The sequence below is a fragment of the Hemitrygon akajei genome, chromosome 5 (assembly GCF_048418815.1).
Source record: "Hemitrygon akajei chromosome 5, sHemAka1.3, whole genome shotgun sequence".
In the NCBI taxonomy this organism is placed as follows: domain Eukaryota; kingdom Metazoa; phylum Chordata; class Chondrichthyes; order Myliobatiformes; family Dasyatidae; genus Hemitrygon; species Hemitrygon akajei.
This window is the reverse complement of record NC_133128.1, coordinates 186,478,756-186,500,563: the sequence shown is the minus strand read 5'-3', so window position 1 is coordinate 186,500,563 and position 21,808 is coordinate 186,478,756. Positions and strand designations below refer to the sequence as shown.

At 41.3% G+C, this 21,808-nt stretch overlaps 1 protein-coding gene across 4 annotated transcripts in view; it reads right to left on the bottom strand.

The window, feature by feature from the left end:
• The window catches only part of LOC140728557 (xin actin-binding repeat-containing protein 2-like), a 171,053-nt gene that overhangs the window by 85,517 nt on the left and 63,728 nt on the right, over positions 1–21,808 (bottom strand). For 3 of the 4 annotated variants that reach the window (XM_073047460.1, XM_073047461.1, XM_073047462.1), the window contains exon 2: positions 11,981–12,104. In XM_073047460.1, the coding sequence (XP_072903561.1) occupies positions 11,981–12,104 (124 nt within the window). Of the gene's footprint in view, positions 1–11,980; positions 12,105–12,263; positions 12,322–21,808 lie in introns of those variants that run through there. The other variant, XM_073047463.1, reaches the window with a different exon arrangement.

Below are 21,808 nucleotides of genomic sequence, written 5' to 3'. Positions count from 1 at the left end.
GAAATTGAACCTGGGTCGCCTGTACTTTAAAGCTAACCACTATGCTACTGTGCTGCCCAAGCATACTATTTTAAACAAATCCAATCTATATAAAGAAAGATTAAGCTCTGCAGAAACCGGAAGTCCAGGCCACAAAGAGAAATGAACATTACACTTCCCTTGGGGTAGCACCGTTTATGATTTCAGAACATCTCAACAAACTTCACAGCCAAAAAATGTTCTCTTAAAAAAACAGTGGTGACTGCTGCGATGCAAAGAAATGCAAGAACCATAAGTTCACACCGGAAGTCTTCTCAAACAACAAGAAAACTGGTGACCAGACCTATCTGATTGTGTTTGCTGAGAGATAAGTATGTCCATTTAGAAGAGTCTTTTACATCCAGCTGAGCTGGTAAATTAATCTCTGTTTGGAATTTCATAAAACAGGCAAAAGCTTTAGTGCTGTGGCATCCCTAAATATTGGACCAAACTCTAAATTCTGGCTCTGTGCATGTGCTCCCAACTCACCATTGGCGGCTGCACATTCAGACTCCCTATACATGGCCATGAACATTCTCCTTAAGCCTCTCAACAGCATATTTCACCTCATGATAAACAGAGATAATAAACTGAGTTCGATTCTGAGTCTATTGACCTCGCCCTCTTCCTTTAAGAATCTTCTTAAAATCTAAAACTGTTAAGGTTTTGGACTTCTATTTCTACCAAAAGTTGTTGGTATCAACATACATATGGTTATGAGCCGGTGAATACCTTTGGAAAGTTAATTGCATTAAAAATGGTATACAGGACTGTGCAAAAGTATTAGACACATACAGCATTTATAGCTATTTATATTTACAGCATTTATATTTTGTTTATGATAGGAAAGTGGTTGGGAAACAGAAATAGGAGTACCTAGCTTTGTATTGGCTTACTAGTATTAAGTGTTATTTGCTAACTGGAAAGGTATAATGAAGAGTGCTGTGCAAAAGTCTTAGGCTCCTGTGCTAGATGCATGTGTGCCTAAGACTTTGCACGGTACTGTATAAATGCTTGAGTAACACACACAAAATTCTGGATGAACTCCACAAGTCAGGCAGCATCTATAAAGTGAAAGAAACATTCAACATTTTGGGTCTAGATCAGCAGTTCCCAACCTGGATTCCACGAACCCCTTGCATAGTGGTATTGGTCCATGGCACAGAAATATTCGGAACCCCTTGCATAGTGGTATTGGTCCATGGCACAAAAAGGTTCAGAACTCCTGGCATAGTGGTATTGGTCCATGGCACAAAAAGGTTCGGAACCCCTGGCAATGGTCCTTCATCGGGATTAGAAAGAAAGGAAGGGAAAACCATAATATGAAGTTGGGAGGAGAGGGAGAAATGCAGGCGGGGGGGGGGGGTGGTAAGAAAGACCAGATGAGGGCCAACTGTTTATTTCCCTTTGTAGACGCTGACTGACTTGCTGAGTCCCTCCAGCATTGTGTGTGTGTGTGTGTGCCATGCAGGATTTCCAGAATCTGCAGAATCTCTTGTATCTGCATATAACAAATCTTTCTTGTTGCACTGTTTGTGATTGTGTTCCTAGGGCAACCTCCTGGACGCACACCGATTTAGAACAATACGGAATTCCCAGCAAAAATGATGTTGATTGAAAAGGGAGAAAGGTAAACTTTTCTATCCACCTCCACCAACATAAAGTGAAAGGGCTTAATATTTTATTTTACAAAAAGGGTTAGAAATTCTTTTGCACAATATCTGACAAAATATTGTTAGGTTAGCATTGATTATTTTTGCACGCGTTTCTGGCAGAACCAGTTTTTAAAGCAACTGAGCACTCAGACTGAACAATATTTACAGGGTCTGATGCAGAACAAAGTGTAGTGCTACAACACCACTTGTAAAACAAATCTCAAGTAGATTGGCTCAACTTAGATCCATGTGCCTTCCATGTTTCCACCCACACCCCCTCCTTGTTCCTAAATTAACCGGTCAGAAAGACCAGAAGAAATCATTCAAAAGAAAATTAGTTCCATGTTCATCAGATGAGAAATGAGCATTAGACACAAAAATGGTTTTTTTTCTGTGGGGAAGGGGTGTGGGGGTTTTGGGATTTGCAAATTTTGTTTCTTTTTCTTTTTTGTGCCAGTGGGAGGGGGGGGGTCGAGTTGATGTCTTTGCTTTCAATCCAAGATCCTTCTGCATTTTGTAGCTATCTGGAGAAGACGAATATCGGAGTTGTATAGCACATGTATACTTTGACAATAAAATGAACTTTTGAACCTCTGGATCTTTTTTTTTGGCATCTGATGGAAGAGGTGATGTCAAGAACTTTACCCACCCACGTTGTATATGAAAGGCACCTCTAATCAACCTTCCCACGGGATCAAATTCTTTGCAGCCTGACGATATGCAAAGAAACCCGCAGTCATATCTGTGACCCACGCAAGCCTTAAGGATTAGATTATGTCAGCTGTTTCCCCACTCTCAAAGTCAAAGTCAGAGTTATCTTAACTTTCAAAAACCTAACCTTAGGATCCTCAAACAACACACACAAAATGCTGGTGGAACACAGCAGGCCAGGCAGCATCTATAAGGAGAAGCACTGTCGACGTTTCGGGCTGAGACCCTTCGTCAGGACCTTAGGATCCGTGCAGGTTGTCTCGGCAGAGAAATGCTGCATGTTGCACTTTGCCGTTCTCTGTCATCAAACTTGGGTAATCTTCTTTCGGTGACTTTTACACTTGTACTGTGCATCACCATTAAGTTCAGCTATTCAAAGAGAGCACTTAGGGCATCATGGTAGCATAGTGGTTAGCACAATGCTTTACAGTATAAACAACCCAGGTCAATTCCTGCTGCTGCCTGTAAGGAGTTTGTACGTTCTCCCTGTGACTGCGTGGGTTTCCTCCGGGTGCTCCAGTTTCCTCCCACAGAACAAAGATGAACCAATTGGAAGGTTAATTGGTCATTGTAAATTGTTCCGTGATTAGGCTGGGATTAAATCAAGGGATTGCTGGGCAGCACAGCTCGAAGTGCTGGAAAGGCCTATACTGCATTGCATCTCAATAACAAAAAACAAATAATGCCTTTACAGGCAACTTCATGCCTTATTGCTTCAGCATAAGGGGGCTGACTCCACTGTTCACTGTAAAACTCTCAGAAAGCATGCACCATTTCCTTGGTCACACTCTGACTGTTGAAACATTCCTGGTTACAAAGTGCCAGCCTTCTCATTGAAACTTTATGAAGTCAGAATTGTGAGGAAAGGCACGACACCCACTCAGATTTCAACCTGCGGTGCCCATGGTGCCGAAAACAGCGTAACATTACGTGAAGGAATGTCTCACGCTGTTGGAACTGGCATTAATGCACTTCTTGTTCTTTTTTAAACAAAACAGCTTTACGGAGGTTGCAATTACTGTGTTACTGTCAGAATGTCTTTCCAGACCATTACCTCTGGTGCTTTCTCTCATAGCACTGAAATAAAATATTCTTGGATTATGATCTGATACCCCTGGAACAAGAATTACGGGAGGAGGTCCTGAAGAAAGAATACAGGGAATTAAGGAGAAAGCTGAAATGCAGTACCTCCAGGGTGGTAATATCTGGATTGCTGATAGTGCCACATGCCAGTGAGGGTAAGAATAGGATGATTTGGCAGATGAATGTGTGGCTGAGGAATTGGTGCAGGGGGCAGGGTTTCAAATTTCGGGATCATTGGTATCTCTTCTGGGGAAGGTATGACCTGTACAAAAGGAATGGGTTACACCTGAATCCAAGCAGGACCAGTATTATTGCAGGCTGGTTTGCTAGAGCTGTTGAGGAGGGTTTAAACTAATTTGGCAGGAGGATATAGTTGAGGAGGAAGCAGTTGGTAAGCAAGTAGATGCAGTCTGTAGTGAGACTGTGAGGAAGGATAGGCAGATGATAGGGCAAAGTTACAGTCAGTGGGATAAATTGAAGTATAACTTCAGGACAAAATCGAAAAGGATGATGAATAGAGGATTGAAGGTTTTATATTTAAATGCACACAGTTTATGAAATAAGGTAGATGATCATGTAGAACAGTTAGAGATTAGCAGGTACCACATTGTGGGTATCATGGATTCATGGCTGAAAGATGAGTGTAGCTGGAAGCTTAATATCAAAGGATACTAATATCCAAGAATGGTAGAGGAAATGAAAGGGTTAACTATTTTCTAACTGGAGAGAAAATACAAAAAATCTGAGGTGCAAAATACAGAACAAGGTTGACGATCTTGTAGTGCATTAGAGATTAGCAGGTACAACGCTGCGGGCATCATTGAGTCGTGGCTGAAAGAAGTTCATAGTTGGGCGCTTAACCTCCAAGGATACACATTGTATCAAAAGGCCTTCTATCCTGAGGCTGTGCCCTCTTGTCCTAGACCCTCACATAACGGGAAACATCCTTACGACATCTACTCTGTCTAGGCCTTTCAACATTCAAAAGGTTTCAATGAGATCCCCCCTCATCCTTCTGAATTCCAGCGAGTACAGACCCAGAGTCATCAAATGTAAGCCAAAGTCAGCAAGGTTTCCTTAAGGGGAAATCTTGTCTGATAAATCTGTTGGAACCTTTGAGGAAATAATAGCTGAGATAGTCAAAGGAGAGTCAGTGGATGTTGTGTACTTGGATTTTCAAAAGGCCTTTATCAAGGTGCCGCACATGAGGCTGCTTAACAAGATAAGAGCCCATGGTATTACAGGAGAGATACTAGCATGGATTGGCTGACTTGCAGAAAGCAATGAGTTGGAGTAAAGGAGGCCTTTTCTGGTTGGCTGCAGGTGACTAGTGGAGCTCCTCAAGGGTCAGTTTTGAGACCATTTCTTTTCACAATATATGTCAATGATTTGGATGACCAAATTCATGACTTTGTAGTGTACAATATGAAGATAGGTTGTGGGGCAGGTAGTGTTAAGGAAGCGGGGAGTCTGTAGAAGGACTTGGATGGACTGGGAGAATGAGCAAAGAAGTAGCAGATGGAAATATAGTCCAGGTAAATGCTTAACCATACACTTTGGTTGATGGAATAAGGGTGTAGACTATGTTCTAAATGGGGAGAAAATTTAAGAAATCAGAGGTGCAAAGGGACATGGGCCCATAGTGGAAGATTCCTAAAAGGTTAACTTGCAGGTCAAGACAGTAACACAGACACCAAATGTAATGGTAGGAGTTATTTTGAGAGGAAAAGAATTTAAAAACAAGGATGTAGTGCTGACCATATTTGGAGTATTGTAAGCAGTTTTTCTAAGATGTGCTTGCATTGGAGATAGTTCAGAGGATGTTCACTAGAAATGAAAGGGTTAAAGTATGAGGAGCATTTGATGGCTCTGGGCCGGTACTTACTAACATTTTGAAGAATGAGGGAGGGGATCTCACTGAAACCTATCAAATACTGATAGAGTGGATGTGGAGAGGATGTTTCCTATAGTGGGTGAGTCTAAGACCAGAGGACGCAGCCTCAGAACAGAGGGATGTTCATTTAGAACAGAGATGATAAGGAATTTAGCAATAGAGTGGTAAATCTATTGATGGCTGTGGAGTCCAAGTTATAGAGTAGGTTTAAAGAGGAGGTTGATAAGTTCTTGGTTAGATGGGGCATCAAAGGTTATGAGGAGTAGGCAGGAGAATTTAGTTGAGAGGAATAATCAATCAGCCATGATGGAATGATGGAGCAGACTTGCTGGGCTGAGTGGCCTAATTCTGCTCCTATGCCCATTGGACTTACGGTTTTAGTCCAGGATTAAGGAAAATAGAATTCATGTTCTCCTTGTCCCTGAGGTGATTAAATATTTACATTCTAGGTTGGTGCCATGTTATCTACAAAGTGACATGGCCAGGTTGTACAGCAAACACATTTTGCTACTATTTTACTAATGGAATTATTACTTTATATCTCATTTCTCTGGTATCTCTGAGTGTTAGATACTGTAGCCAAATGCTTTTCTGGTAGGTTAAATAATCAGGCTAAATTATGAAGAAGGTCTGTCAAATAAAATGCCTCACACTTTGCAATATTTAACTTTTCTCACAATCACCCAAACTATTAAAAACGCGATTGACACTTGTTTGTTTCCTTGGGATAAAAACTACTTGTCCATTCAAAACTAAGCTCTCAGATTTGCCATTACCCAATGCAAACAGAATTAAAGTAAGGAAATATTGAAACATGAAAGAGACTCTGGTTTCTATCTCATTGAGTCTGTCTTCACATTTGGAGCTGTCAATCATTAGATCCAAACGCTATGAGTAAAGTATCTGCTGCAACAGACTCCCACCTCCTGGTGGGACAGACAAACAATCTGATCCTTGTGGATCAAGAACAAAGTTTTGAATAGTATCTCCACTGCCTGCCTGCACCACATCCCAGAAACGAAATGCCAACTTCTGCTTTTCATTTACTTTCTAATAAAATGCACTTATCATGTTTTTATAATGCATTTTGTCACACTCATAGTTATCCTAAATAGTGTGAGATTTGCATGAAGTCAGTGTGGGTTATCTGAATTATCATAGTCAGACTCCTGACTCGAGTCGGATATGACGCTGTCCTCAGGGGTTCACTATCGGTGGGTCCTCAAGTGGCTGCAGAGGCTAATCCACAATCCGCATATTCTTTTGCAGTGTGGGCAAGGGTAAGTGGTTGTGGTTAGCAGTAATGCCATCACTACCTCCACCACAACTACATATACAGGTCCCACCTGCAATAGAACTTGTAGGTCCAGGATAGGACTGTATAGCCATCAAAGACCTCACCGTTAAAGAAGTGGACATTGTCATCGGATTCCGATGGACAACCCAAGAAGAAGGAGGGTCTTTTGGTTATTCAGTTCCTTGTTCTCTGTGGCACAGTGAAGGTCCCTCTAATAGCGCAGCTCCCTCTTGAATGGATTTCCTCCAGACGTATCTATTGAGTGAAACGTCCTCCTAGTTTTTAGATGTAATGTTGAAGGCACTCATACAGCCATGGGAGCAGGTGGTGGATGTTCGTATGAGCAGCTGGTGCATATCACCAGCGACCCCTGATGCCAGGTAGACGGTCTCTGAAGAGTATTGATAATGGCTGGAATCATTCATCTTGTAAAGAAACAGCTCAGACGGCAACGGCAAACCACTACTGTAGAAAGATTTGCCAAGAACAGTCATGGTCATGATCGCCTGCGTCATGAGACACGGCACATATTGAACGAACAAGTGAACATTGTATTTATTCAGGTTGATTTTGATGTCAGTCTGAACTATCCAAGGAAAAGGTTGTTAAAAGTCTAGAATCCCTGATACTAGAAACAATGATGAAGGAAGAAATAAGGGATAGAAATGTGAACAGCTAAAGAGTTATGTCAGGAAATATGTTTATCCAAACAGATAAGGTTATTTCCAGAGTTATTAAAATGACCATTATTCAGTATAAAATGGATAATCTGAATATGGACAGAGGTGGCAGATCCTCTTAACTCCACCATACAAGCTTAAGTAGTGTTCCTTTAGTAATCTCAGGTGGATTACACTCTCCATTTCCTTTAATTAATGAAATCTGGTTTATTTTCATAACTTGAAATTCTGTGCTGCTGAACCAACTTATCTCTCAGCTCTGAACTTTACCCAAAGACACTTGATTAGATGTTTTATCCAACATTTTATACAGATATTGACATATCATTGTCTAAGTGCTGAAAGTACACTGTTTTCTAGTCAATTGTCCTTGAAATGTATCTCACTAGCTGAGCAGGCCCGTTGATGACAGCTTCACATTGATACTTTGTGCATGATTGATGACCAGCTCCGAGCGCATCTCCTCTTCCGCCTTAACTACAGTGGAAAATAATCTATTGTGTGTAGATGCTTCACATTTCTAGGCTGCATTGTTTTACAGTTATCTCTCAGTCATCTGACATGTTTGTCTGTCCACTTAGTCTTCCAATGCTATCAACATACACCGCACTAATGACTGAGGGGGGGAAAGGGGAAAGCGAGAACCATTCATAGGTTTCATCTCTCAGGTCACCATTGGGTCTGCAGAGTAAGGCCAATTGTAGAGTAACACCACAGTTTAGCAAAAATACAGGAAAGGAAGTCTCTGGGATCACTTTCAATATTACCTTTCAAAATCACTTAAAAGCGCACACACACACACACACACACACACACACACACACACACACACACACACACACACACGCACACACACGCACACACACGCACACACACACACACACACACACACGCGCAGTTTTCTAAGGCTCTGGGCCTCTACTCACTGCAATTCAGTAGAATGAGCGGTGACCTCATTGAAACCTGTCAAATGTTGAAAGGCATAGAGTGGGTGTGGAGAGAATGTTTCCTATGGTGGGGGAGTCTCAGACCAGAGGGCGCTGCCTAGAATAGGGAGGAGTACTTTTAGAATGGAGAGGAGGACTTTCTTTAGCTAGAGTGTGGTGAATTTGTGGAATTCATTGCCATGGGCAGCTTTGGAGGCCAGGACGTTGGGTATATTTAAGGCAGAGGGTGATAGTTTCTTGATTAGTCAGGGCATGAAGGGATATGAGGAGAGGAAGGAGATTGGGGCTGAGAGGGAAAATGGATCAACCATGATGAAATGGCAGAGCAGACCCAATGGGTTAAGTAGCCTAATTTTGCGCCTATATCTTATAGTCTTATGGTTTTATTTTAAATTTACACCAGCAATCATCACTCCATCTAGCAACTCCAGCAATTAATTATCATAGGAGGTTTTGGAAGGACAATAACATTTTATGTCCAGTATTAAAAAGATATCATAAGCATGAGAAATTCTGCAGATGCTGAAAATGCAAAGCTGGAGGATCTCAGCAGGTCAGGCAGCATCCAAAGAAGTGAATAAATAGTTGATGTTCCAGCCTGACCATCTTCAACAGGGACCGACCGGAAGGAGGAAGGCACTGGCCTGACCTGCTGAGTTCCTCCAGCATTTTGTGTGTGTTGAACAGGTATGTTTTCATTATGACCAATTACAGTAGTTTGCCTGTGTAAATCTCTATATGAAAGTAAGAAACTAATGTAGCTGTTTTCTTTGTATTTCTTCTAGAACAGGGGTTCCCAGCCTGGGTCTACAGGCCCTTCGGTTAATGGTAGGAGTCCATGGCAGAAGAAAGGTTGGGAGACCCTGTCTTCATGCAAAAAAGTGCCAAGAAGCACACAAATCCCTGATAGGTACATACTTTAGTGGCTGTTTGCTTAAATGTACATTAACAAATATTATTTCTTAATAATACAGAGGGACAATGGTTGAGAAATTCATTCACAGAACTCCAATGAAGATGTTGTTCTGTTGATAAAAAGTTGCAATAACCTGACATGGAACAATCTTATTCACATTTCTGGGAGCCTTAGCACAGATTGGGAAATCCCTTTAATAATTTTTAAGGGAGTTTTATTTTCTTCTTTGCAATACAAAACTCCCCATGATGTTATCAATAGTGCAGCACAAAAATTCATCCATGGTGAGATTTTTAACCTTAGAGGTGCAAAAAGAAATACATTTCTTATTTACTCACATTCTCAGTTCTAGCTTAATCAACTTCTCCAAAGCTGATAGTTAAAGGATAAATACATGTAACGGGGGTTTTTTTCTTTTTCTTTGTTACTGTGTATGTAATCAAAATGGCGTCTTTGTTTTGTTAAAAGTAGGAATGCTGGCGCCTGTGTTAATAGTAGGAATGCTAGCGTCTTTGTTATGATAAGTGCTGGAAGCTTGTTTGGGACTGTAAACTGATTGTTGGCGGGATTTTGGGGAGTCGGGGCGATGGAGTGAGAGAGAGAGGACGGGATGCTGGAAGCTGGGCAACGGTCCCCGGCCCAAGGTGTTCGGTGATGAGAGGAGACGGAGACAGAGGAGTGTGGAGCGTCTGGTCGACCACCATGGGGGTCCCAGGAGGCGGGTCGAGGAAGTCGGAGGGGATCGAATGGTGGCCATGAGACTTCAGTAATTGAGCTCCAACGATTGTGCATGAAGTGGTTTGGACTTTGATAAGTTTGGCGCCTTTTCTTTTTTTTTCTTCTTCATATATACTGTATCGTTAGTAATCGCTTAGTTATAGTAATCTTTATAAATTGTACTCATTTAATCGCATAAGGTGTACTGTCTGTTTTTTTTGGGCGAGGCGGGGACATCACACAGCATCCACACCAGCTGATTACCCAGTTTGGCGGGGCCGAAGGCTGCTCCCCCTAGACTAGAACGAGTTTGAGCGATGCCTGAGGCGACCCAGGGGTTACATACACAATCTCCATTCATTGCCCTCACTAATATCTGTGAACTCCTATAATCCAAATGCAACCTCAGACGTGAATCTTGACTGCTTTGCCTGTGTAAGTTAGGGCCAAAGTTTTTCTCCATTTGCTAGCCTCATGAGGATTTTAGGCCACATCTCATAGCTTACCACTCACTGTTGCATTGGGAAGGTGATCGGAACTCCATACTCTGGGAGCAATTCCTTCAGTCTACATGAGTAGGCAAAGTGGCATTCATCATTAAGGACTTCCCCAAATGCAGGCTTTCATAGACAGCATCCATGTTCCCATGGGGAGCTCCCTGGCAGATACCTAACAAGAGCAGCTGGCAGCGACACTGGGCCACTTTACATGCACGAAGAGCCTAATGCCAGCAGACTCTGTCCTGTTTCAGCCTGCCCGGGAACCTCTGACCACCTTCCTCACATCATTTCTGTTTACTTTCATTCAGTTGCAACACTCTGCTGAACTCCGATGAATTGCTTGTATAGTGGCATGGTAGCATAATGGTTAGCACAATGCTTTACAGTACCAGTGAGGCGGGTTCAATTCCCACCACTGCCCATATGGAGTATATATATTCTTTCCGTTATCACGTGGGTTTCTTCCGAGTGCTCCGGTCTCCTCCCACAGACCCAAAGACATGCAAGTTGGTAGGTTAATTGGTCATTGTAAATTGTCCCGTGATTAGGCTAGGATTAAATTTGGGGATTGCTGGGCAGCGCAGCTCAAAGGGCCAGAAGGACTTATTTCCTGCTGTATCTCAATAAATAAAACAGATTCCTTTAGGAACTGGCTGCTGTGCTACATGCTAAGGACTGTGAGGACATACAATACAGCAAGGGAAAAGGTGAAGCTAAAAATGACAATGTCAATTTCAGCATACCATTAGAGAGAGAGAGAGATGGAATCTAACACTAGCAGTCTATAAAATCCACTTTCTGCATTTTCACAAATATTTAGGTGAGCTAGAATTCTGTAGTCCTTGAGAAAACTGGCGAGTAGGAATTACAATTCAAGTCTGAAGCAACTATCAGTTCAAAACATTACTTTGTTCAATAAACTGAGTTAAACATTATAATTTTTATCAGCGTTATGCCCGCAAAGACATCACGGTACTTATCAGAATAAAATGATAAGTAGAAACAAGGGAAGTTAAAAATTGTCTGGGTTTTAAGATGTGTTTTCTTTATTGAGATACAGTGTGGAATGGGCTCTTCTGGCCCTTCAAGCCCCTAGCAACCCATAGTTTAATCTTAGCCTAATCGTAGGGCAATTTACAATGACCAATTAATCCACCACCGGTACATCTTTGGACTGTGGGAGAAAACCGGAGATTCTGGAGGAAAGCCACGCGGTCAGGGGGGTGAACTCCTTACAGACAGCGGCGGGAATTGAAGCAGGGACGCTGGTACTGTAAAGCTTTTGCCAACCACTGCACTACCGTGTTCTTATCTCTTCCAGCTGGAAACTAAGGGTGGGATGGGGCAGTTGTAGTAAAGATAAGATAGAAAATAATGGCTTAATCAAGAATAAAGTATATCTTATCCTATTAAGACAAAGTGATCAAGACTTACATTTTCATGGAACTTTGGAAATTAAACATAACATGAAATAATCATTGAGAGTTACAGTGAAACATTTCCAAAATAATCTGACAGTCTGGAAGCGGATTTGCCATGACAAGGGATTCTAAAGCATTTACCCTCACTGTTGCTTGTTTCCTTGCCATCCATTGTTTTCTCCCAGCTTCCACTCACTCCACCGTCTGGAAGATTTCCAAGTTGTTGCTTTGATAGTAGTAAGGGTGAACCTCCACCTCTCAATTCCTGTAAAAGAATAAAGAGAAAAAAAATGTGTTGAGAGCTATTTGGAAACAGTTTAGTTTTCCTCTAGCATTTTTCTGTTTAACTCAGACACCCTTATCAGAGGAACTGATCATACAGTGGCTCTCAGTAAAGGAAACACACAAAAGGCACAAAGCATACCACATTAGTTTCAGTGCAAGCATGTTCTAAAGGCAAATACCTCGCTCTACATGTCTCCACTGATCAGTTACACGTTTTTATAAAACAGGAAGGATGACGTCACTGAATACACAATAGGTATTATGCGTCATGTATAATGCAAAGACCACCACTTAATTAATTCTCTGTAATAAACTAAATTCATTCATTTAAAATACTTCAGAACACAGTAATCTTCCAATGTCAAAAATTTCCGGAATAAATAGTATGTGCAACAGGACAGTCAATATAACATAGAAATACAATTGTATCAACGTGAGTTAATCAGTCTGATGGCCTGGTGGAAGAACCTGTCCCAGAGCCTGTTGGTCCTGGCTTTTTTGCTGCGGTACCACTTCCCGGATGGTAACAGCTGGAACAGTTTGTGGTTGGGGAGACTCGGGTCCCCAATGATCCTTCAGGCCCTTTTTACACACCTGTCAGTGTAAATATCCTGAATAGTGGGAAGATCACATCTGCAGATGCACTGGGCTGTCCGCACCACTCTCTGCAGAGTCCTGTGATTGAGGGAGGTACAGTTCCCATACCAGGCAGTGATGCAGCCAGTCAGGATGCTCTCAATTGTGCCCCTGTAGAAAGTCCTTAGGATTTGGGGGCCCATACCAAACTTCCTCAACCGTCTGAGGTGAAAGAGGTGCTGTTGTGCCTTTTTCACCACACAGTCAGTATGTACAGACCACATGGGATCCTCGGTGATGTGTATGCCGAGGAACTTAAAGCTGTTCACCCTCTCAACCCCAGATCCATTGATGTCAATAGGGGCTAGTCTGTCTCCATTCCTCCTGTAGTCCACAACCAGCTCTTATGGTTTGCATCATTGAGGCAGAGATTGGTTTTTTTGACACCACTGTGTCAGGGTGATGACTTCTCTGTAGGCTGCCTCATTATTATTTGAGATAAGGCCAATCAATGTAGTATTGTCGGCAAATTTAATTAGCAGATTGGAACTGTGGGTGGCTACACAGTCATAGGTATACAGAGAGTAAAGAAGGGGGCTTAGGACACAGCCCTGAGGGGCACCTGTATTGAGGATCAGAGGGGCAGAGGTGAGGGAGCCCACTCCTACCACCTGCCAGGAAGTCCAGGATCCAGCTACACAAGGCAGGGTGAAGGCCGAGGTCTCTGAGCTTCTTGTTGAGCTTAGAAGGAATTATGGTGTTGAATGCTGAACTGTAGTCCAAGAACAGCATTCTCACATAAGCATCCTTCTTCTTCAGATGTGCAAAGACGGTATGTAGAGCTGTAGCTATTGTGTCATCTGTTGGTCGGTTGTGTCGGTAGGTGAATTGTAGGGGGGTCCAGTGTGGGTGATAGCAACCTGCAGGTGTAATCCTTGACCAGCCTCTCAAAGCATTTGCTTATTATTGAGGTGAGTGCGACAGGACGCCAGTCGTTCAGACATGTTTCTTTGGTCTTTTTAAGTACAGGGACAATGGTGGATGTTTTGAAGCAGGAGGGCACTCTACACTGAGAGAGTGAGAGATTAAAAATGTCTGTAAACACACCTGCCAGTTGTGCCACGTACATCCTGAATACCTGCCCTGGGATGCCGTCCGGTCCTGAAGCCTTCAGACCGTCCACTCTATTTCTGTCTATTATCATGCATTGCATTTTATTGCTGCCCCAAAGTTAACAAATTTTATGACATTTGCCGGTGATATTAAACCTGATTCTGATAGCTTGCTACATTTAAAAGTAAACACATTTCTAAATTTGGTCACATGTAAATTACAAGTTATAACTGTGGTTAATTATTTGTGCACAGGTGAATATATTTTGAAGGTAATCAATTATGTATTCATTTTACCCCCTTCCTCTATTCCCCACTCAGGCCTTTTACCACCTCTCAACTGCCTTCCCTTCCCCCTTGTGCCCCTCCTCATTCCCTTTCTCCTATGGTTTATTCTCCTCTCCTGCCAGATTCCTTTCTCTCCAGCCCTTTACCTTTCCCACACACTTGGCTTCACCTATCACCTTCTAGCTATCCGCCTTCCCCTCCCCCCATATTTTTATTCTGACATCTTTCCCCTTCCATTTCCCTCTTGAAGAAGTGTATTGGCCTGAAATGTCAAAGGCTTATTCAGTTCCATAGAAACTGCCTAACCTGCTGAGTTCCTCCAGAATTTTGTATGGGTTGCTTTCATTTTACTAAGATACTGAGAAAACAATTATGAAACTGCAAATAAGATTTGTAGCATTATATGTGTTAATGTAAATAAGGTATAAAAAGAGTCTATTTCACAAATATTAAAACTAAAATCACATACCAGAACAACAAGAGTAAAGTTTCATTAGAACTGGAGGAAATGAAAACATAAATTTAAAGCAAATTTCACAAGTCCCTGTGGTCCAGACTTTTTCTTTACAGCTAATATAGTACTTGCTAGCTAAAGCATTGCTCATTATGTAATGGAAAAAGGCAGTTAATATGTGGAGAACAAGCTGTCACAAAACAGCAAGGTGTTAGTGGTCAGATAGTGTGTTTTCAGTTATGTTGTACAGGGTGAACTGCAGGACAGGACATTTGGGTGATCTTCAAACTATTTTTGAAATTTGCAAAGGTTCAGCAAAACATCTAAAACTTTGACAAACTTCTGAAGCTGTGTGGTGGAGAGTGTATTGACCGAGCTGCATCACAGCCTGATGTAGAAACACCAATGCCCTTGACTGGAAAATCTTACATAAAGTAGTGGATACAGCGCAGTCCATCACGGGTGAAGTCCTCCCAACCATGGAGCACATCTACATGCAGAAAAACTGCATCCATCATCAGTGATTCTCACCAACCAGGACATGCTCTCTTCTCATTCTGCCATCAGGAAAAAGTGCAGGAGCCTCCACCAAGTTCAAGAACAGTTATTAGCCCTGAACCATCAGGCTTTTGAACCAAAGGGGATAACTTCACACAATTTCACTTGTCCTATTATTGAAATGTCCATTGGAACAACGTCCTATCAATGGAATGGCTAGCATGAGAGGGCACAGTTTTAAGGTGCTTAAAACAGTTTAAAGGTACAATGGAGATGTCAGGTAAATTTTTTACACAGAGAGGGCCGAGTGCGTGGAATGGTCTGTCAGCAATTGTGGTGGACGCAGATACAGTAGGGTTTTTTTAAGAGACTCCTGAATAGGTACATAGAACTTAGAAAAATAGAGGGCTATGGGTAACCCTAGGTAACTTCTAAAGTCCATGTTCAGCACAGCATTGTGCGTCGAAGGACCTGTGTTGTGCTGAAGGTTTTCTATGTTTTTACCCATGGACTCACTTTCGAGGACTCTTCATCTCATGTTCTCAATATTTATTGCTTATTTATTTTCTACTGTTATTTCTTTATTTATTTTTGTACTTGCACATTTTGTTGTCTTTTGCCGTCTTTCATTGATTCTGTTATGGTTATTATTCTATCATTCACTTATTGATTGAATCTGCAAGAAAATGAATCTCAGGGTTGTATGTGGTGACATAAATATACTTCGATAATAAATCTCATTTGAACTTTGAAAACAATGCTTTGGACTCTTTTACCCCCATTCAAGGGGGTATTTACTTTTTAATAGTTCTAATTATGTTCTGTTCCTAGAGAGCCATTGCCCACCGTCCCTCCGCTTGTCAGTCAGTTTTCAATTTCTGCTATCCTCTACAACACATAAGTCGGAGCTGGGTTGAAGGTGCCATGAAGCCACATCTAACCTCCACCCTGACCTCCCGCTCTGCCCCAGAAGTTGGCCCCAGAACTGAGGATAAGACTCTCTTCACATTAAGCCACTAACACGCAGTCTGTGTCCCTACCCATTAGATTGCAATCAATAGCTTCCTTTAAAAGTGTTGTGCATTTTTTTTCCACTTTATTTCACTTTATTTTTAATTTAAAATCATTTGTAGAAAGGTAATATGCTTTAGCTAATTTTATGTTTAATTTTAAAATATTTTATGAGTTTTAAGTACTGTCTAATTAAATTGTTATAAATGCACAAACATTTCAAAATGTGAAAGCTGACGTTAACATTGGTGTGCTGTTAAAGGATGTTGGAGCACCTCAGGTCTGGTTGCCTTTGAATAAAGTGATGGACAATACTGTGTATTTGTCAATGTGGAGTGGAGAGCAAGTTTAAAAATCCGGTGGGAACAAATGATGTCGGGAATGGCGAAGGAGGAGTGTGGGACAGGTGACAGAGAAGGAGTGCTGGGGCAGTGTTGGTGCGGGCGCAGACACACCCAGCCCCGAGACACCAGGCAAGGTCATTAAATTACAAACAATTGGTTTATTGATCATTACAGAATGTCTCTCTGGTTTTTCCTGTTCCCTCCCATTCTCCCCAACCATGATTCCCCTCTCCCTGCCCCCTTCCCACTCTCAGTCCACAGTAGAGACCCATATCAGAATCAGGTTTATCATCACTCACATATGTCATGACATTTGTTTTGTTTTGTAGCAGCAGTACAGAGCAATACGTAAAATGACTACTGTACTGTGCAGTCTTAGGCACCCTAGGGATATCCACGTGCCTAAGAGTTTTCCACAGTACTGTACGTACAAGAGGTTATTAACCAAAATTATAATGCATGGGATATACAAGCACAGGTTGAAAATTATTTTACAGATAGCAAATAGAAATATAAGGTTCACCCTCAGGTAAGGTGCCTGTGTAAAGCGGGGTGCTGTAGGGAATGGTGTTGGGCTCCAACTATTCACAAACCATGTTAATAAGTTGGATGAGGCAATTGATGCACCATCAATAACTCTCTGAGACGTGAGGCGAGATATAGGCTTTTATTGGCTGGAAGAAAGAACAAGCAGCAATTGACCACCACACTACATCCTGGAGACTGAGGCCGGGGCTGTGTCTCCAATCGCCTTTATATCGGGGTCCGTGGGAGGAGCCACGGTCAGTGGGAGGAGCCACAGGAGCAGTCAGCGGGGGGGCGTGTCCAGACAGGTATATGTAGTTCACCACAGCAATCAAGGGCAATACATCCAAGCCTGCAACAAAGCTGTGGAGTTGTCTGGAGGATCAGTGAGAGGCTTCAGGAGAAAGAGACAGTCTGAGTGAATGGGTGACAAATGTCATATGCAACTTAAAGTGGAAAAACCGTGAGGTTATGTGCAACTTGATAGGAAAGATGGAAATGAGGATATTTTAAAGAGGCGAGATGTTGAAATGTGTTTGGTGTTCTGAGGAATCACTGAACCTGCATTGCCAACTTTCAACAAGCAATCAGGGAGGTAAAGTATACTTTGATTTCAAGAGATTTTAAGACATGGCAATTATATTGACACAAGTGAGATTGCATTGGAAATATTATGTACAATGTGTTCAACCGTGAAATTTGATTGTGATAGATGGACTGCCCCACAAGGGATGGAGGTTAATAAATAGTCTCTTCACTCTGGATTTCAAATAACAAGAGATGGTCTCATGGAAACATGTCATGTGAAAGAAAACTATTTTCTCCTTTATCATCACAATTCTTCAGAACTGTTTGTTCATTCACTATGCAGGATCCAAACATCTTTCAGAAACTCTCTTTAAATCTATAAATTTAGTAACAGCATTCATGCAATTTTTATAGATGGCTTATTCAATAGAGTAAAAATACATCAATATGGGTGAATGGTGAGAGTCGGAACAAAAGCAGCAGCACATTTAATGGCCACTAGTTTACGGAGAGTAGAACTAAAGGCCAACTATAGACGTCTGGAGCAATTTAAGTTTGAAGGTTATAAAGGTCCGGTTGATGATCAGTGTATTACTTGAGGAAATGATGTCATTTGTTGTGGTTACCACAGTATGCGATTGTAATAACTGAACTGATGTGTGATCCTCTGGTTTTAAAGTGACACCAAGGCTAAGGAAAATGATTTACACATGGGATAGAAACAGACTGACCTGCTTCTAAACAACCCACACAAAATGCTGGATGAACTCAGCAGGGGAATTTTGCATAGTAGGGGAATTAAGGGTTATAGGGAAAAGGCAGGTAGGTGGAGATGAGTCCATGGCCAGATCAGCCATGAGCTTATTGAATGTTGGAGCAGGCTCGACAGGCCAGATGGACTACTTCTGCTCTTATTTCTTATGTTCTTATAACAAAGTAAGTCCAATTTTGGCCTGCAGATTCTTGTCAAGCCAATTTTGCAATCACAACTACTTATTTCTGGAGTTTTATGGATGTATTAGATATTAATTCAAAATAGGAATCAGGCCTCAGTTCTAATTGTAAATGAAAATAAGTTCAGGAAGCTTTCAATTAGCCTTCAGTTTTTATTGTGAATTGCAGGCTGAAAACTGAATTTAAAAACCCACCGACTAAGAGACATGGTTTGTAAAATGGTGACTTGGAGATATTTGCATACGCATGAGCCTCTACCGAGAGAGTCTTCAGAATGAGGCCTGCTTCTTGTGATGATAAAAGAGTTCCATATCACCAGCTTCAGTGTCTCTCCGGTGACTGCGATCGCAGTCACAACACAACTAAATCAAAAAGCAGACATGCTCTCAGGGACACACTGTATCCTCTGTAGGTGCAAATTACATTGAATCAATGATTTAATATAAACCAACTTTTCAGATATATTATAAAGTCCATTGAAAATACTAAGTTTTAATGCATGAAGAATAATCTTTTAAGCAGCATACTATATTATAAATATTACAGAACAGGCTCTTTATTGGGACTGGTTTTTCCAAAGGCGAATGCCTAAAATTTCTTCTTTACAAAAGTAGTTGTTGATTTTTTAAAAATTGCTGCCCACTCTGTCAAGGGATATCACTAATTCATTTTGGCTGACACACAATTACACATAGTATTACACAGTTAGAAATCCACACCACAGAAACTTCTTAAATTTCTAGACATGTATTTTCTCAAGTCAGCATTCAAATCCACCCATCCAAAAATCAACGCCCATTTTTTTGTGATTGAGTTAATTTTACTTTAAAATATTTACATGGTGCTTCCTCCTCTAACAAAGAATTGAGCATAGATCAAGCTCAGGACTTTCCCTAATCAATAAATACTAACTTACCTTGAACTTACTTACTTGTTCAGTTTTAAAGCTTTATTATTTTTGCCACAATTTAAAACAGGTGAACTTAGAGACTTATTAAGGTTGTAGGGTGCTAAAGGACTTACTGATAAGGCTTATAAAGTTGAATTTAAGATGCTGACATATCTGTAAACCAATAGAATTATTGTTTTCAGATGATTATTGTGATCAGATCAAAAATGATCATCTCAATCTAATAGGAATCTGGAATTCGTAATTGTACACATGTGGTGAACTACATATACCTGTCTGGACACGCCCTCTGCTGACTGCTCCTGTGGCTCCTCCCACTGACCGTGGCTCCTCCCACGGACCCCGGTATAAAGGTGATTGGAGACACCGCTTCGGCCTCAGTCTCCAGGATGTAGTGTGGTGGTCAATTGGTGCTTGTTCTTTCTTCCAGCCAATAAAAGCCTATATCTCGCCTCACGTCTCCAAGAGTTATTGATGGTGCATCAACACATCACACTCCTGAAGCAGGAATGTTGGAGTAGAATGCAGTCCTGGATTAAATACTCAAGCACTGTATTCATGCAGAGTAAAAGGAATGAGAGCAGGGGTTCCCAACCTCTTTTATGACATAGACCCTTACCATTAACCAAGGAGTCCATGGACCCCAGGTTGGGAACCCCTGAGTTGCTGGAGAAGGCAAAAGGCAAACATTCCTCAATTATTCAATGTGTGGAGATAAATACAAGTTGCATTTGGCTGACAAATCCTAATTTCATTGGATGTTCTCCTTCAGCAGGCTGTTTAAGTACTAACCATTGTTCTAGTTCCTTTACATGTCTATTCAAAATCTAAATAACATTACAGGCCTCTTACTGATAGTAGATTAAACATCTAGTCTGAACAAAACTTGACTTTATTGAAAGGACAGTGTTATTGTTATGTTTTGTAACTCAAAACATAGAACTAATTGAAAGAAAAATATGGAGCTAGGAAATACGTGCCTTAGTTTTGTTTTTACTTTATTGAAATGCACACTTATGGTGTGGCGATGTAATATTGTATGCCATTCATATAGTTTTACATATAACCCATAATGAATCAAAGAATACTTACCTAAGCAATATATATATACAATATATTTACAATATCATTCAAATATTACTGAAATATTAAATACACAATAGTTACTATCTCAAAATATCATTTGCCATTTGTTCAACACATACAAAATGCTGGAGGAACTCAGCAGGCCAGGCAGCATCTATGGAAAAAAGCATAGTCGACGTTTCAGGCCAAAACCCAAGGCTTTCAACCCAAAATGTCGACTATACTTTTTTCCATAGACGCTGCCTGACCTGCTGAGTTCCTCCAGCGTTTTGAGTGTGTTGCTGGGATTCCTAGCATCTATCTGTAGATTTTCTTTTGTTTGTGATATGCCATTTGTTGTTAGTTATATCTGATACTATCCTATAATTATGTTATTTTTGAGCATTGTTTGAAGTAAACAAATGTAAATATATTGCTTTTAACAGTGGCATGAACATATTTTTGCACTAAATCAGTATGCCTGATTTTAAAGCATATACCGTACTTCCACAAACCTATACAAGAGCTTGGAAGTTCTTGATGGCAGTGCCTTCTTTCCAGCCACAGGGTTTAGTCAAGTACTACTGAAACTACAATTTGTACTCCAGCACCCAAGTTCAGAGAATTAAACTCCAGTCCTATCATCGGAATCTGAAGCTGGAAAATTTCTCATGCTCCTGTCACCAATGACATGACATAGCCATCAATCCGGCAATAAAATGTCAATGCAACACAGATCATTAACCACCTTAGATTTCGCAGCAGTAAGAATAAGTTAGGAATAGATTTCTTGTGTGCATCTGAAAGTGAGGTAAGTTAAACACATCTATATACTGTATAAAATGATTGTCTAAATAATAGAACAACAATCAATGAAAATAATTTAATAGAGATGCAGTGGAACAGTTGTGCCCCCCAAAGCTGTGTGCTCAGCCCGCTGCTGTTCACACTGCTGATGCACGACTGTGTCCTCAGATTCAGTTCAAACCGTATCATCAAGTTGGCAGATGACACAACAGTGTTTAGCCTCATCAACAATGGTGATGAGTTGGAGTTCAGAGAGGAAGTAGAGTGGCTGGAGGACTGGTGTGAGAGCAACAACCTAAGTCTGAACATGGAGAAGACCGAGGACTTTATGTGGAATTTAGGGAAGTGCAAATGAACCTTCGCCCTCAGTGCATACATGGATCCTCCGTAGAGAGAGAGAGAGAGAGAGAGTGTTAAGCGCACCAAGTTTCTAGGAGTTCACATTACAGACGACCTCACCTAGTCCTTCAAAATCACCTCTGTAAATGAGGCACAACAGTGCTTCCCTTTCCTGAGGAGAATGAGTCAAGGAAGGCTACCCCCACCCCATTGTAACTAAACTTCACAGGAGCATCACTGAGAGTGTCCTGACAAGCTGCAACCCCATCTGGT